Here is a 12,965-nt window from a genome sequence, read left to right as displayed (position 1 = left end):
TATTCATCTTTGACGTGAAATAGCGGCGGTAATTGTTGCCACTTTAGGGCCGTCGCATTTCGAGAGTCATCGTTCAAACGACCATTTTTTTTTCACTGAGGCGAGCAATTCAGTACATCACTGGCCCAGCCACTTCACGCTAAATGGAAGATGGATTCAATAAAACAATGTTGTTCTAGCTAACTGCCTAATTCAATGCCATATTTTTGTAACAAAATTCTCCCCCGGTGATCGGCAGGGTCCGCTGTGCAAAGTGTCAAATCCCATATGAATCGGATCAAATTTTACGCTATACTGCATAAATATATTATAAAAGCGACTAAGATTTAATTAAATTTAGAACGAGATGGGTGCATCGGCTGATATATGTAAGGATTCCCCCGGGCGCGAATGGTGTCTCCGTTCTGCCTATTGTAATCGGTGTCACATCATGGACACAATCCCCTCACACTGTGCACTACTCAGATTTATTGTACCACCACTAAATGGTACCGAAATGTCCCACTTCTACTCATGCGTATGAAAACTAATTTTCGGAGGTTTTCGATACTCATGTTAAGATTTTTTTGGAATGTGCTGGCCTGTAAAGATGTCTCTGAGAGTAAAGTCGGTATTTAAATATTTCGAAGGAGTCAAGGGCGAAAAATGTTTTCCTTACCGCGGAAAAATTGTGTAGTCTGAGTGTATGATATTGTTTCCCGCCAAACCATATGTTAGTTTCTGTTCAGTGGCCGTGAACGTACAAAATTAAGTGATATGCGATAACATATTAATCAAAGTACAGAGAAACAAATGAAAGCTAGCTTCACGAACTCGTGATTTTTAAGTTTTGAAGGATACCAAAAGTATATGAGAAATAAGAGAAAACGACGTCTTAAAGGCGTTGAAAGAGCACCGCTTAGCACCTTTCCATAGATTTGACAAGACCTTGCCACAAAAGAGCGCAAATTTGTGCATTTCTGTTTCATGAAATAGGCGGGAAAATAATGATAGCGCTGTATCACTCCAAAGCTCTGCAGGAGCGAACGGAAAAAATATGTCGTGAAGTATAAAATTATCTGCCTTACAATGTGGAAGAGATGTGGGCATTTTCTGAACTGATACTGTTTTTAAACTCGTGCACATTACTGAATGATATCATCATCTTGTTACGATTTTTTCAGTTACAATTACAGTGCGCTGGAGGAGGTGTATCATACGGAGATAGTTTACGAAAGAACGCTGGAATAATTAGCGAGTTCTCTAACATCAGCCTTCAAAATCATTGCGACGGATTACAAGACAGCGGTCCGGTGATGAATTGCGCTAACCTGCGCTCGACAAAATAAAAATGAGCCATCGATGTTGTCACGATTGAGCAAACTTTGGGAGTTTAGTTTAGTCTCTCATTTGTGTCTAGTCTGATAGAAATGTGACGAAGAGTAAAGAATGGGCATATTGATGCTGATGTAATTGATTGCAAAATTGAATTCAGGTCACGTCACTGCTGACCCTGCGATAGCTCTTTCAAGTCTGCAAACACTCCACGACCAGCGCCAACGTTTCAGTCTGGGCTCTAATTTGCTGTATTATCAGAAAATATTGACTTATAACCGAAGAAACTAAGCCCTGACACTCGCTCATTGTTCGGTTTGCTAAGAAATGACGTACAGTGCGGTATGCTGGAGCGCACGTTCCAAAGTCTCCTCGATGTAACATCGACAGGGACTGAAATTTTTGTTTTAAATTCGAGCTCAGTTTTTTTGACGCTCTCTGCCGTCTGCTCCAAAGTTTGTACTCTAGGAGCACATGTCTATGAGTCACTCGGATTTGTCAAATGAGTAAAGATGATCTGAAAACGAAGAGAAATCATCAGCCATTTATTTGATTCCCTGATACCAACTCAGCTCAACTTCGTAAATCATGAAAAAGCTCCGAGTTTTTAACTTCGGGTCAGTTTCGCTCCTCAGAAAGATTGAATCTTTTTCGAGCACTCGGTTCTGGACATGCAAAATAACGTTTATCACAAAATTATGAGATCACAAGCGTGAACTCATGCCGCCAATCGATGACACGGACGTGTTCAGAGCCTTCAGCCGTCTTCGCTGCATCAATTGTCAAGTCCGGGGTGATCAACGTGGATGCGAGTCGATCTTATCTCATGAAATTCAGAGAATATTAACGGCAAAAAGAGCAAAACTAAGACAATATCCGCTCATTTCCTGCAGGATTGTCAGCAATATTAGGCTTTTCCTATCAGTAATTACAAAAGAACTAAACCCAAGTCCTCTGTCTTCCGCTTACTGTCTCTTCATTCAAAGCGTACATCGGCGGTGGCCTTTTCCATGTTACCCTTAATAATCTATTAACCCGTTTACTTGGCATCAAAGAGACAAGCCCCGATTTGGCTTTCATCACGTTTATTCAATTAGCCACTAAGAGGTGGTGATGTTACACTCTTCTACGCTCTGGCTCAAATTTCCTCCAAGTATCAATCGTCTATCGGTCCCCTAACTCCATGCGGTCTCGTCCCGCCACACTACTGCAAAGCCGTCCATTTTGTGGACATTTATACATTTTGGAATTTGTGCCGACATTGCCGTCTTTTAATTGAACGTTTTGGTATGTGTGAATCCGAATCGTGTATCAGTGCGTCGAGTATTAAGTTCCACGAAACTCGTTTGCGTTTCTGTGATGGTTCCGCATAACGAATTCCCGCCAAAACAGCTGTCAGTATTACTGTATTGCAACTGCAAAATGTAGTCGAAATTCTGTCACGTTTTCGGATACATATATATTCATCGACTGAAGATGAAGTCGTTTTATCGGAAGTAGAGGAATGTTTTTTTCTAAAGTGGGCAACGCGGTTCAAAAAGAGTCGAGAATGGGTTATTTTTAAAAAATCTCCAAAAATTTAATACAGCGTCTGTTTAAATTTTGAATCAAGTTGCACAAATTTATAGAGCATTAATTTTGTCAATAATTGCGACAAATTCAGGAATTGGGACGATTTTTACTTCTAGAATGTCAACAGTAAAGGAACTGAATACGAATTGTTCAGTGAAGACGAATTTTTTTATTCGGTACGAATTCATCACAATACACTTTCAGAGGCACTGTGTATTTATTCAAACCCGGATGTCAAAATTACTCTGACTTAATTCTGATAATGCACTCGAAGAAATTTTGACTCGAGGTCGAACTAAGCATCAACTCTTCCTCTCATTTTTTAATCCGTTGATTAGGCCAAACTGGATTTTCTTGGTAAGTGTACAGCCAACAGTTTGAAAACAGCGATGAGTTTTGACAAAATAGTCGACACAGAATCATACAGGTTGTTAATCTACATCAGCTTAGGGGGCACGGGTAAAATTGAAGGGATCCCCTTTCATGGCTAAGATAATCAAATTATGGCTAAATGGAAGAACGGGGAAACATATTATGGATTTTCTTTCCTTATTTTTATTGGATTAAACACGATAGTGACCTTTGACTTCGATAGTGGTGTCTTCGAGCTATAAAAACTGTAAAAAGAATCGCACAGAATGATAGGGGATGCAAAGTATGCACCTGTGTTTCAACTACCATATAATCTCGCCCAGGGCGAGAATGGAAGCCATGCGCATGTTATCGGGAGAACTTTACGTCTTCTTAAATTTGTCTATTTTAAACGTCAAAAATTCGTCAGAGCAAAAGGATGAATTTTCAGGAAAGAAATTTATGATAGCAAAATATTCTGAAAGTTTGTAGTTTGAGTTGATCCCAGGTTATCCCAATTTTTTTTGCTACAATGATTTTGAAAATCGTAAAGAGACGGCATATCCGACACCGACTGCCCCAGCAAAACGTACTCATTTGGAGTCGAAATGCTTAGATTTGTGGGATGATTGCAGTATCAAAAGTAGTTAATTTGAAGGGGTTTCAGATATCATTAATGATGATACAAGAGTAGCTGGAATCTAGACCACTCGGTGCAAGTCGAAGTTTGAATATACACATAGTCAAACAACCCTATAGCCATTGTAAATGTGACTTATTTATAAAAAAGCATTTTTCATCTTCCACATTTGACGCCTCCAAATATTTGTCTCATGCTTGAGAGAGAGCGAGAGATAGAGAGTGGCAAAGTCACTCAAAGCGCTGTAAAATTATAAACTTTTTTTCACCGATAGTCCGCCAATTTTTTGTGGCACGTAATTACCGCCATCACGCTCACCCGCGCGTTTAAATTGAACGACTACAGGGCAAACGGTTCCCATACGTCCATAATTATCGAAAATTTACCCACCATCTGACTGAGCTATTAACTCGAAATATGTCGTTCCTTCCGATAGTTTGCAAAAAGGTCAGACTGATAAAAGTTTGCAGGCGCAGCTTTCGGTCACAGTCAATCCGGCACCTACAACACAACACGCCTTCTTTCTGGTGATATTTGACCTCTGAACTAAACCCTCCAAAAACTAAAGACTAAAACAATTTGCAGCTTGTGTAACTAAACACTTTTGCTATCGTGCGTTTTGCAATTGGATTTCTTCAATGCATTTCCCCTTATTTGTCTGGCTTACATAGGTCAAAATAGAATTTCCCGTTTGTGCGCCAATACTATTGGCAAAGCCTGGCTACTTCAGGTTCTGTAACTCGACATGACTTCCGCAAGGACGAAAGACAAGTCAGTCGTCGATAATGTAATGCTGCGCGCCAACAAGATCCAATCTCGTGCGACTGGAAAACGCTCGCGAGAATGTTGAAAGTTTCATAATCGTTTGGTGCTAAATTTTTAAGTCCTGTCCTGCCGAGATCAAATTGCTTCACTTTTTAAACATTACACCAATAACGCTTATCTTGTCGTTCCTCCCGAAGATTCTTAGTATCACTTGTCACGTTTTTTTAGCGAAGAGTTACAATTTATACAGCAGCAAAACCAAATAGTTATTCCCAAATGATTTTTTTCTAGAATCGAAAGAGAGGCAGAAAGAAGAGGAAAAAGAAGACTTTGAATTACTGCCCTCTTCGAAAATACATCGAGTGACAAGAAAATTGAATCGAATCATTCTTGATGGCTTTGTAGTTCATTTCTTTCCAAAAGTCTTGCGCGCCTCAACAAATTTTTGCAGGAGGCAAAAGTTTTGTAATGCGTAGAAATTGACGTGAAGCGTACACATTTTGCGAGGCTGAATTACTTCTTATTTTGCGAATGCGAGCGCCCACGAGGCACACAGCTCGCCAAACAAGCGCACATCTCTCTTTAGAAGCAAAGGTCACGCCAATTTGACACAACTTGTATTGTAGTCCGTGTCTTGGATACAACTCGAGTTGTACTAATCTCTGCTAGTTTGACCTCCTTGGCTTACATGAATGCCTCTTTGATGAGATTTTATTAACTTTTTCCTGCGCCGTACAATGTCGTCCTAAACGCCGTCCAATCTTAGGTAATTTACTGTCATTTGTCGGTGCTAGGCTCTCTCCTATTCTCAATGGCTTCTTTTCCCGTATTTTCTCTTTACCATGACCCCGACGTTTTTACCTAATTATGCTTTGTATTGACAACACGCCAGGTACTGCCACAATATTAGCTTTTAAGTGCTCCTCTATGGACGGTGTCATTTTTCGCGATTTCACGAACGCCTGCTTCAGGCGTTTGCCTTCATTTGGGTGCTCTGACCCGTTATTTCTTGGCTTCTTGCCAACAAAGTGAGAAGACACCGACACAAAATGCAACACTTCGACAGAAAATTGGAAATTTCCAGAACATTTTCCGCTTACAAGTATGGGAAAGGAAATGTGCTCATACTTGAAAAAAATCAGATGTCCAATGCTGTCTATTTCGTTCATATTTCATTTATGGGTTTTCGCAGACGACAGGATCTGGCGCCATATTTTACATCACATTTCGCAAGACAACTGAAGTATCCTCAACAGTAGAGTAAAGTTATGATGTAACACAGAATAAACCTTGAAATTTGCTGTGTTTCAAATATGCATGGAGAAAATGTATGGGACTATCGTTGGAAATTTTACAAATTGTGCAAATCTCGTGAATAAGGAGAGAGCTACTACAAGAATCAACAAATAATTTAGAAAACTTTCACATTTAATCTATAGCGGTTAATATTTATGACCGATAACATTTCTTACACGTGTAGGTTGATGACTTAACATTTCTGCTGCGAGTTTTTCCTCAAAGGATCTTTTGGTGCTTGCTTGGCACTGGAAATATAGATTGACCATAAGAACATGTAGTGACTGGTAAAATTGTTACGACTTGTATTATCCAATCACCTGTGTCACTGGCCGCCATATTTGATCTCCAGAAACTCTTTCTGCAATTTCCTTTACCGTTTCCTGTTTCCACCGCTCACTTCGTTTCCCAACATTGTAAAAAAGACGAAGTTCATTAAGTCGGGAGGGGTTGCCACGGCAACCAAAATCAGTCTTCATCAGCGGTGTTTAAAGCTGATCTCTTAATAAACTCGAAAGTCGCCTTTTGCCGACACTCATAAACTTTCCGTTTTTAGAGTGCGAAAGCGGCGCGATCTGTCGTTCTAATTTTCTGTTTCAAGTCAGTCAGCAGACGACACTGTTATCTTGTGACTTAGATTTTTTGTTATCTCCAGCAAACAGCTTCATAGGGGAAGTCCACGAAAGCTAGAAAATATATATTTCTTTACAATCCAAGGAACGCCTCAGAGAAGCCAAGGTAGATTTTGATAAAAATGATATCACTGGCGTCTCTAATAATGTAAGGTAGACGTTAAAATACCACACGTTTCTTTTTCTGCCACGTCAATAACTGTGTCATTGCGTATTGTAGGGTTTTATAAAGGATTGTATAGCTATGCTTAACGTTAACGATCAAAGCCTCGAAGAATTCCAGCAAACTCATGCGTAGTCTCGCACTGTCTTGCATGCATACACTTGCTCGTGCAAACATGCAAGAAACGAGAAATATACACGCGCTCCAGGAGAATACGGTAACACGTATTTTCTCCAATCTTAATGAAACATATGTAGCCATGCCATAGATCATAATAATTTGTTGCCTTTCTCATTTCTTATTCTCGATTGAAATGAATGCAAACGGAAAATGAAAAATGGATTCCACTTAATGCTTTTATAAAAATATACAATGCATACGTTTGTTTGTACGTACCATACACATACATACATACATACATACATACATACATACATACATACATACATACATACATACATACATACATACATACATACAACATACACACATACATACATACATACATACATACATAATACATACATACATACATACATACATACATGCATGCATGCATGCATGCATGCATGCATGCATGCATGCATGCATGCATACATACATACATACATAGATACATACATAGATACATACATACATACATACATACATACATACATACATACATACATACACATACATACACACATACATACATACATACATACATACATACATACATACATACATACATACATACATACATACATACATACATACATACATACATACATACATACATACATACATACATACATACATACATACATACATACATACATACATACATACATACATACATACATACATACATATCGTCTCGTGTTGTAAATCGTAGTTTCTGTTCATTTTTATAGGATGATAAAGTAATCTTTTGCGATATTGCAGCGAATTTATGTTATATGTTTGTTGCCTTAGCTTTATTATCCTGATATTTTTCAATCAATAAAAAATCACGTCAAATCAGGACAAATTGAGATAGGAATTATTTCAGCTTATGACAATTTTCCTAGGGAATTTGATAACACCTTATATTCCATTCCTAATTTTTTGTATATTCTGGCGAGGTTTTGGTATAGTGATTGAGTCATTAATTCATAGATTTATTCAACAAACGACGGATTATTTAATCTGTGACTGACTGATTACATCGTCTGTAAAGTTAACTGACTGACTCTGTACTTGTACAGAAGATAATAAGGTCTGGCTGGGCCTGCCTGCATACCGGCCAGATCTGGGCTCCCATCGCCCAGCAAGACCAAGCAAGACGTCGTCTCTCCACTGATTGATGCACCGACCGTTTGACCAGACGTCCATTTTGACTGATTATTTTATTAGCCGACAGGCCAGGCAGTAGTCATGTTATGCCGGCTGCTTGTCGGCGTAGCCAGGGGTGTTGTTCGAATAATAAGTTTTTTATTTCCCGCTCGTTCGCATTTGTCTTTCATATCACTCGAACTTTGAAAGCTTCGTATCTAGTTTCACTGACTTTAAACATTTAGCCTGATTAATATGTACAAAATTTCACTCTCTTTCAACAGGTAGTGGACAGATTCAGTTGTGGCAATTTCTGCTGGAGTTACTGTCAGACAGCAGTAACGCTCACTGCATCACGTGGGAGGGTACCAACGGAGAATTCAAGTTGACTGACCCGGATGAAGTTGCTAGGAGATGGGGAGAACGCAAAAGCAAACCAAACATGAATTACGACAAACTCAGCCGCGCTCTGCGATATTACTACGACAAGAACATTATGACCAAAGTACACGGAAAACGATACGCTTACAAATATGATTTTGCTGGACTTGCACAGCAAATGCAGATGCACTCTGACCCGACGGCGTATAAGTACCAATCAGACTATTCATACCTACCAGGCTATGCACACGGCCCCAAACTTAATTTCGTGGGAACGCCCATCGCAACCTCGTCCGCCGGATTGTTTGCTTCACCATCTTCTTACTGGTCCTCGCCCGCGGCGGCAAATATCTACCCAAGCAGTCACGTGCCACACCACCCGAGCCACATGTCCCCGCACATTGGATCATATTATGCTTAAAAAGACAATGTATTTGAGTGTTCAAAGGGACATCTAATGACTTTCTTTAGTCATTTTATCACCTGGCAGCCGTCAGCATATTAATTTATTGATAACCGTTGATTCTAAGAGAAACATCATAGACAACGTTTCCATGGAGATTGACGAGAAAACTTCAAATACTGTCTTGTGTGACATGCTATAACGATTACACTTCTAAATGTTTGCAAACTCCATTACTATCATTTTACTCTAAAATGAAGTTTTATGTTATACATAGCAGAGAAATATAAAATCACAGAAAAAAATCATAAAATGCGTCCATTTTGTCAATTAAAACTACGTTCATTTCTCCGTTCACAAGGGTCAAGAATAATCTTAATGAGCAATGCCCTGGCAATGTGAAAAAAGAAAAGCGAGTTTCCTCACGAAGAAATTCAACAACGGAAGGTTAAATGTGCATATGGTTCATTTTAGTTCGCTCGAACTAACTTATCTTGTGCGCTTGTCGTGTCAGACCTGCAGATCCGAAACAGCAGACGACAACATTTAGACTAAGCGGGAAAATATTCACGTTTTTTTTTTGTTCCTCGTCGTCAACGGTAACCCCGTTTCTCTATTACAGAACGTGTTGTGATGTTTTGTTTAAGGCTCGAAGAGGGGGTTTTAGGTCGATTGTATTCCTCGTATAAATTGAACATCGACCAGTGTATATCTACGTCAGTGTATATTTTGCATCATCCAAAGTTTTAAAAACGATTTTCTATAAATAAGAATAGCAACAATTAATCATAATATTTGTGTTTAAACTAAAAAACTATGTATTTTTGAAACTCCCACTATTGTGGCCATGTTGTTTACCATTCTAGATACTACTTCAATTGCAAGCTTTATTTTATATCTGTGTTTTTATTGTAAATAGTGTAAGTTATTTGTCACGTGACACTATTGTAAAAGTTGCGAGTAAGAGCTTGTTTCCATTGAGGCTATGAATGCCAGAATGAAACTGTTCACTTTTGTTTAATGTGTCGGTATAAACCCAGAGTATGAGAAACAACACAGAAACAACAAACAACAACAAACACAATTTCATCGTTCAATCTCTCACGATCATTTTCCAATTAAATTGGTTTTCAGATTTGTGTCGCTATTCCTAAAAAGAAAGGTAATCTCCAAATAGACCAATAAAGACATGATTACGTCATATCTCATAAAAAGTTATCGTCACTTACATGGCAAGATATTAGTGAGTTCAACTTTATACCGCTGAAGACCGTTTTATCTAAGTGAAGCAAGTTTTATAGCTTTATTGTATTGTTTGTAATAATTTATTTGTCGACAATAAAACATTACCCCAATATAAGGCCACATTGATTGTGTATTGTTAATCACAAGCGTTGATTAAGACACAGGCTATACACATTTAGTATCACCAAGTCCTTTTAAAGAATCACACATCCATGACTCTTAGAGGGACAAAATCGTCTATGTAATACAGTTTTAACCAACCTTGTATAACCCAGAGAAAGTGCTGACACTATTATCTATGATAAATGTACTATATTTGACCTGATGGACATTCTAACCGAAAACGTTCCCATTGAGTGATGAGCACCCATCATGATAAACGTTGACATTATTTGAGGAAATAATTGGTTTCAAAATGGTGTTTCTGACATTCGGAAAACGAAAACAATGAGCTTGTCCTTTGTCTGCTTCGTGGCTTAACCGACTTACTTTGCTTATCTTCTCTACCGCTGCTTTCTCCCTCCCTCTTTCCCTCTACCAACCACTAACCCCATTTCTACATTTCAACTGCGCCCCCTGGGCGGCTCGCCAAATTTCGCCGCCTGAAGTCTACCATGACGTACGGACGTAGCAGATATCGTAAAAATTTACCCGAGCGTGCACTCAGGCGATCATTTCCAGATGAGGGGAAAGACATTTCAGGTTTTGCGATAAAACTCACAAATTTGGACAGGCAGAATGACTGGGATAGAAAATCAAGGGAGGGAGATATACGTTCCATATCACACACATATAAAGTGATAAATTGACAAAGTGATAAAAAACTACTGTCTATTGACAGGTATTCATATAAATTTAGCCAGCCATTCGTTGACAAAGTATAATTTCATGATCTTATCAAACACAAACGTAATATTGATACGAAAACTTAATGAGAGAGAAAGTATAGAGAGAAATGGAGTGAAAAGTAGAAGAGACCGAGGAGAGACAGGGACAAACAGTGACACAGTATCAAGAGACACTCCTCGGTGTCTAGTAGATGACCTAGTATTGTTGACCTTTGCTCTCGTTTCTAGTGAAAGTGGATATTCCAATTGACGTCCAGCGAGCCATTGTGTGGTGTAAACGATGCCCTACAAGTTGGATAAATCCAGCACGCATGCGTTGATTAACAATGAAGTGATTTTTGCAACATTAACTATTGGTAAAACACGTCAAAATTATTGTGATTTCGGTTTTATTGCTCAGATGTTTACGCTGTTTTTATTCAAGTGAAATTCACCAATTTTTTTTATGCGGGAGCAGTGTTGCAGCCAGTACGCGCCCTTGCGACAATGCCCCTAAAACGGAACCCTTTGTCCCGCATTCTATCATACTGCGGGTCACATCTGGCACACTCATGAGTCCGACTGTGTTGAGTATAGTCAGCAATCAATATCTGAAACCATAGTCTCCTGTCTTCTAAAATTCTGCTCTTAGCCGAGGCGTACCATGTGTAGATACGCTATTCTTGCACAACATAGATGTGTGTAGATACGCTATTCTTGCGTATCTACACACGTCTATAGTAAGCCTAGGCTAAGAGCAGAATTTTGGAAGACAGGAGACAGTCTCTGTGTCTGAAACCGACCATGGCGTTTGTTTTGCATGATTATTTTGAGTTATACAGTATCTATGTACTTTCAGAGTTGCTATTAGTCTAGTCCTACTGTGCTCTGATTGGCGGCAGATACGGTAAGCTTATACTGCTGAAATTCAAGCATAGCTACGCAGTCCCAGTAGCTTGTGAAACTACTTTGCTACAAAATAATACAAGATTTGATTAAAAACTGACGCTCGTTGTCCCCCAAATGTGCAAAATATCCCTCAAAACAAACGGTAGTGTGATACATTGTCCCCAGGTTTAAAAATCCTGGCTGCAACACTGCCCGGCGAGGAAAATTCATGTCATCAGTAATAAACAAACTTCATATCCTCAAAACTGAATTCCTACATATTCATTTGAATTGTTAAAGCACTTTGTGCTGTACCCTGAGTTTCAAGTAGTAATATTTATAAATCAGCGAAAGAGTTTATTCAAAACATTTGGCAAGTTCTAATACTTTAATAAGGTTTGCCTTGATATGCGATCACCACCAGTGAATACAACGTCCGGTTTGTACATGGCAGCTTTACAACTCAAACGTGTTTTGCAACACATGCAAATGTCATTATGTCGGCTTTAATTCAATCATTTTCCTGCTGCAATGTTCAATAGTTTTCAACTTGACACAAAAATTCCATGATTTTAGACAGGCCTGTGAATATCGGGCTCATTTTCAGCGACAGTGTCAAAGGCAGACAAATCAGCTGACAAAAACACCAAATATATATATATATATATATATATATATATATATATATATATATATATATATATATATATATATATATATATATATATATATGGTTTTTAGATAGAACCCAATCTCCCTTCCGGAAGCAGAGATGTTACATTTGTATGGTCTACACAACATGGTTTTGTCGTTCAAATCTTCAAATACCTGGATCCTCTGAAAACCAAAGCCCTCTTGGCCGTATTGAAGGACATCGGTAGTCGTGACCCACGCACAGCATAGTACTTTCAGAGGATTGTTGTTCTTGGTGTGGCCGAGTTACAAGTAGATTTTTAGTTTATATTTACATTGAACGGAAAAGGTCTCCGTTTTCTGTGGAGTGTAATAACTTGAACCTGCCTCGATCCTTGGCGTGTCGAAGGATTGTTACGTCAGCGACTGTATAAAGAGGTTTCAACGCCTAGGTCTACATCAAAATACTTTCAAGACAATACAAACTTGGCAACAACAACATTCAAAGACAGCTAACTCGTCCCAACGTCTTGTATAGGTCTTGCATGTAGCTCCAATG

The 12,965-nt window shown here is 38.8% G+C and overlaps 1 protein-coding gene across 1 annotated transcript in view; it reads left to right on the top strand.

The window, feature by feature from the left end:
- LOC139125221 (transcriptional regulator ERG homolog) overlaps positions 1-10,173 on the top strand; it is a 55,174-nt gene extending 45,001 nt beyond the window's left edge. The window contains exon 5 of the mRNA XM_070691319.1: positions 8,314-10,173. Within this exon, the coding sequence (XP_070547420.1) occupies positions 8,314-8,831 (518 nt within the window). The 3' untranslated portion in view covers positions 8,832-10,173. The remainder of the gene's footprint in view (positions 1-8,313) is intronic.
- The last annotated feature ends 2,792 nt before the right edge of the window (positions 10,174-12,965 follow it).

The sequence above is a fragment of the Ptychodera flava genome (assembly GCF_041260155.1).
Source record: "Ptychodera flava strain L36383 chromosome 3 unlocalized genomic scaffold, AS_Pfla_20210202 Scaffold_25__1_contigs__length_14229661_pilon, whole genome shotgun sequence".
NCBI classification, from domain to species: Eukaryota; Metazoa; Hemichordata; class Enteropneusta; family Ptychoderidae; genus Ptychodera; species Ptychodera flava.
The sequence above is the reverse complement of the archived record's forward strand: the minus strand, read 5'-3'. Positions and strand labels throughout refer to the sequence as shown.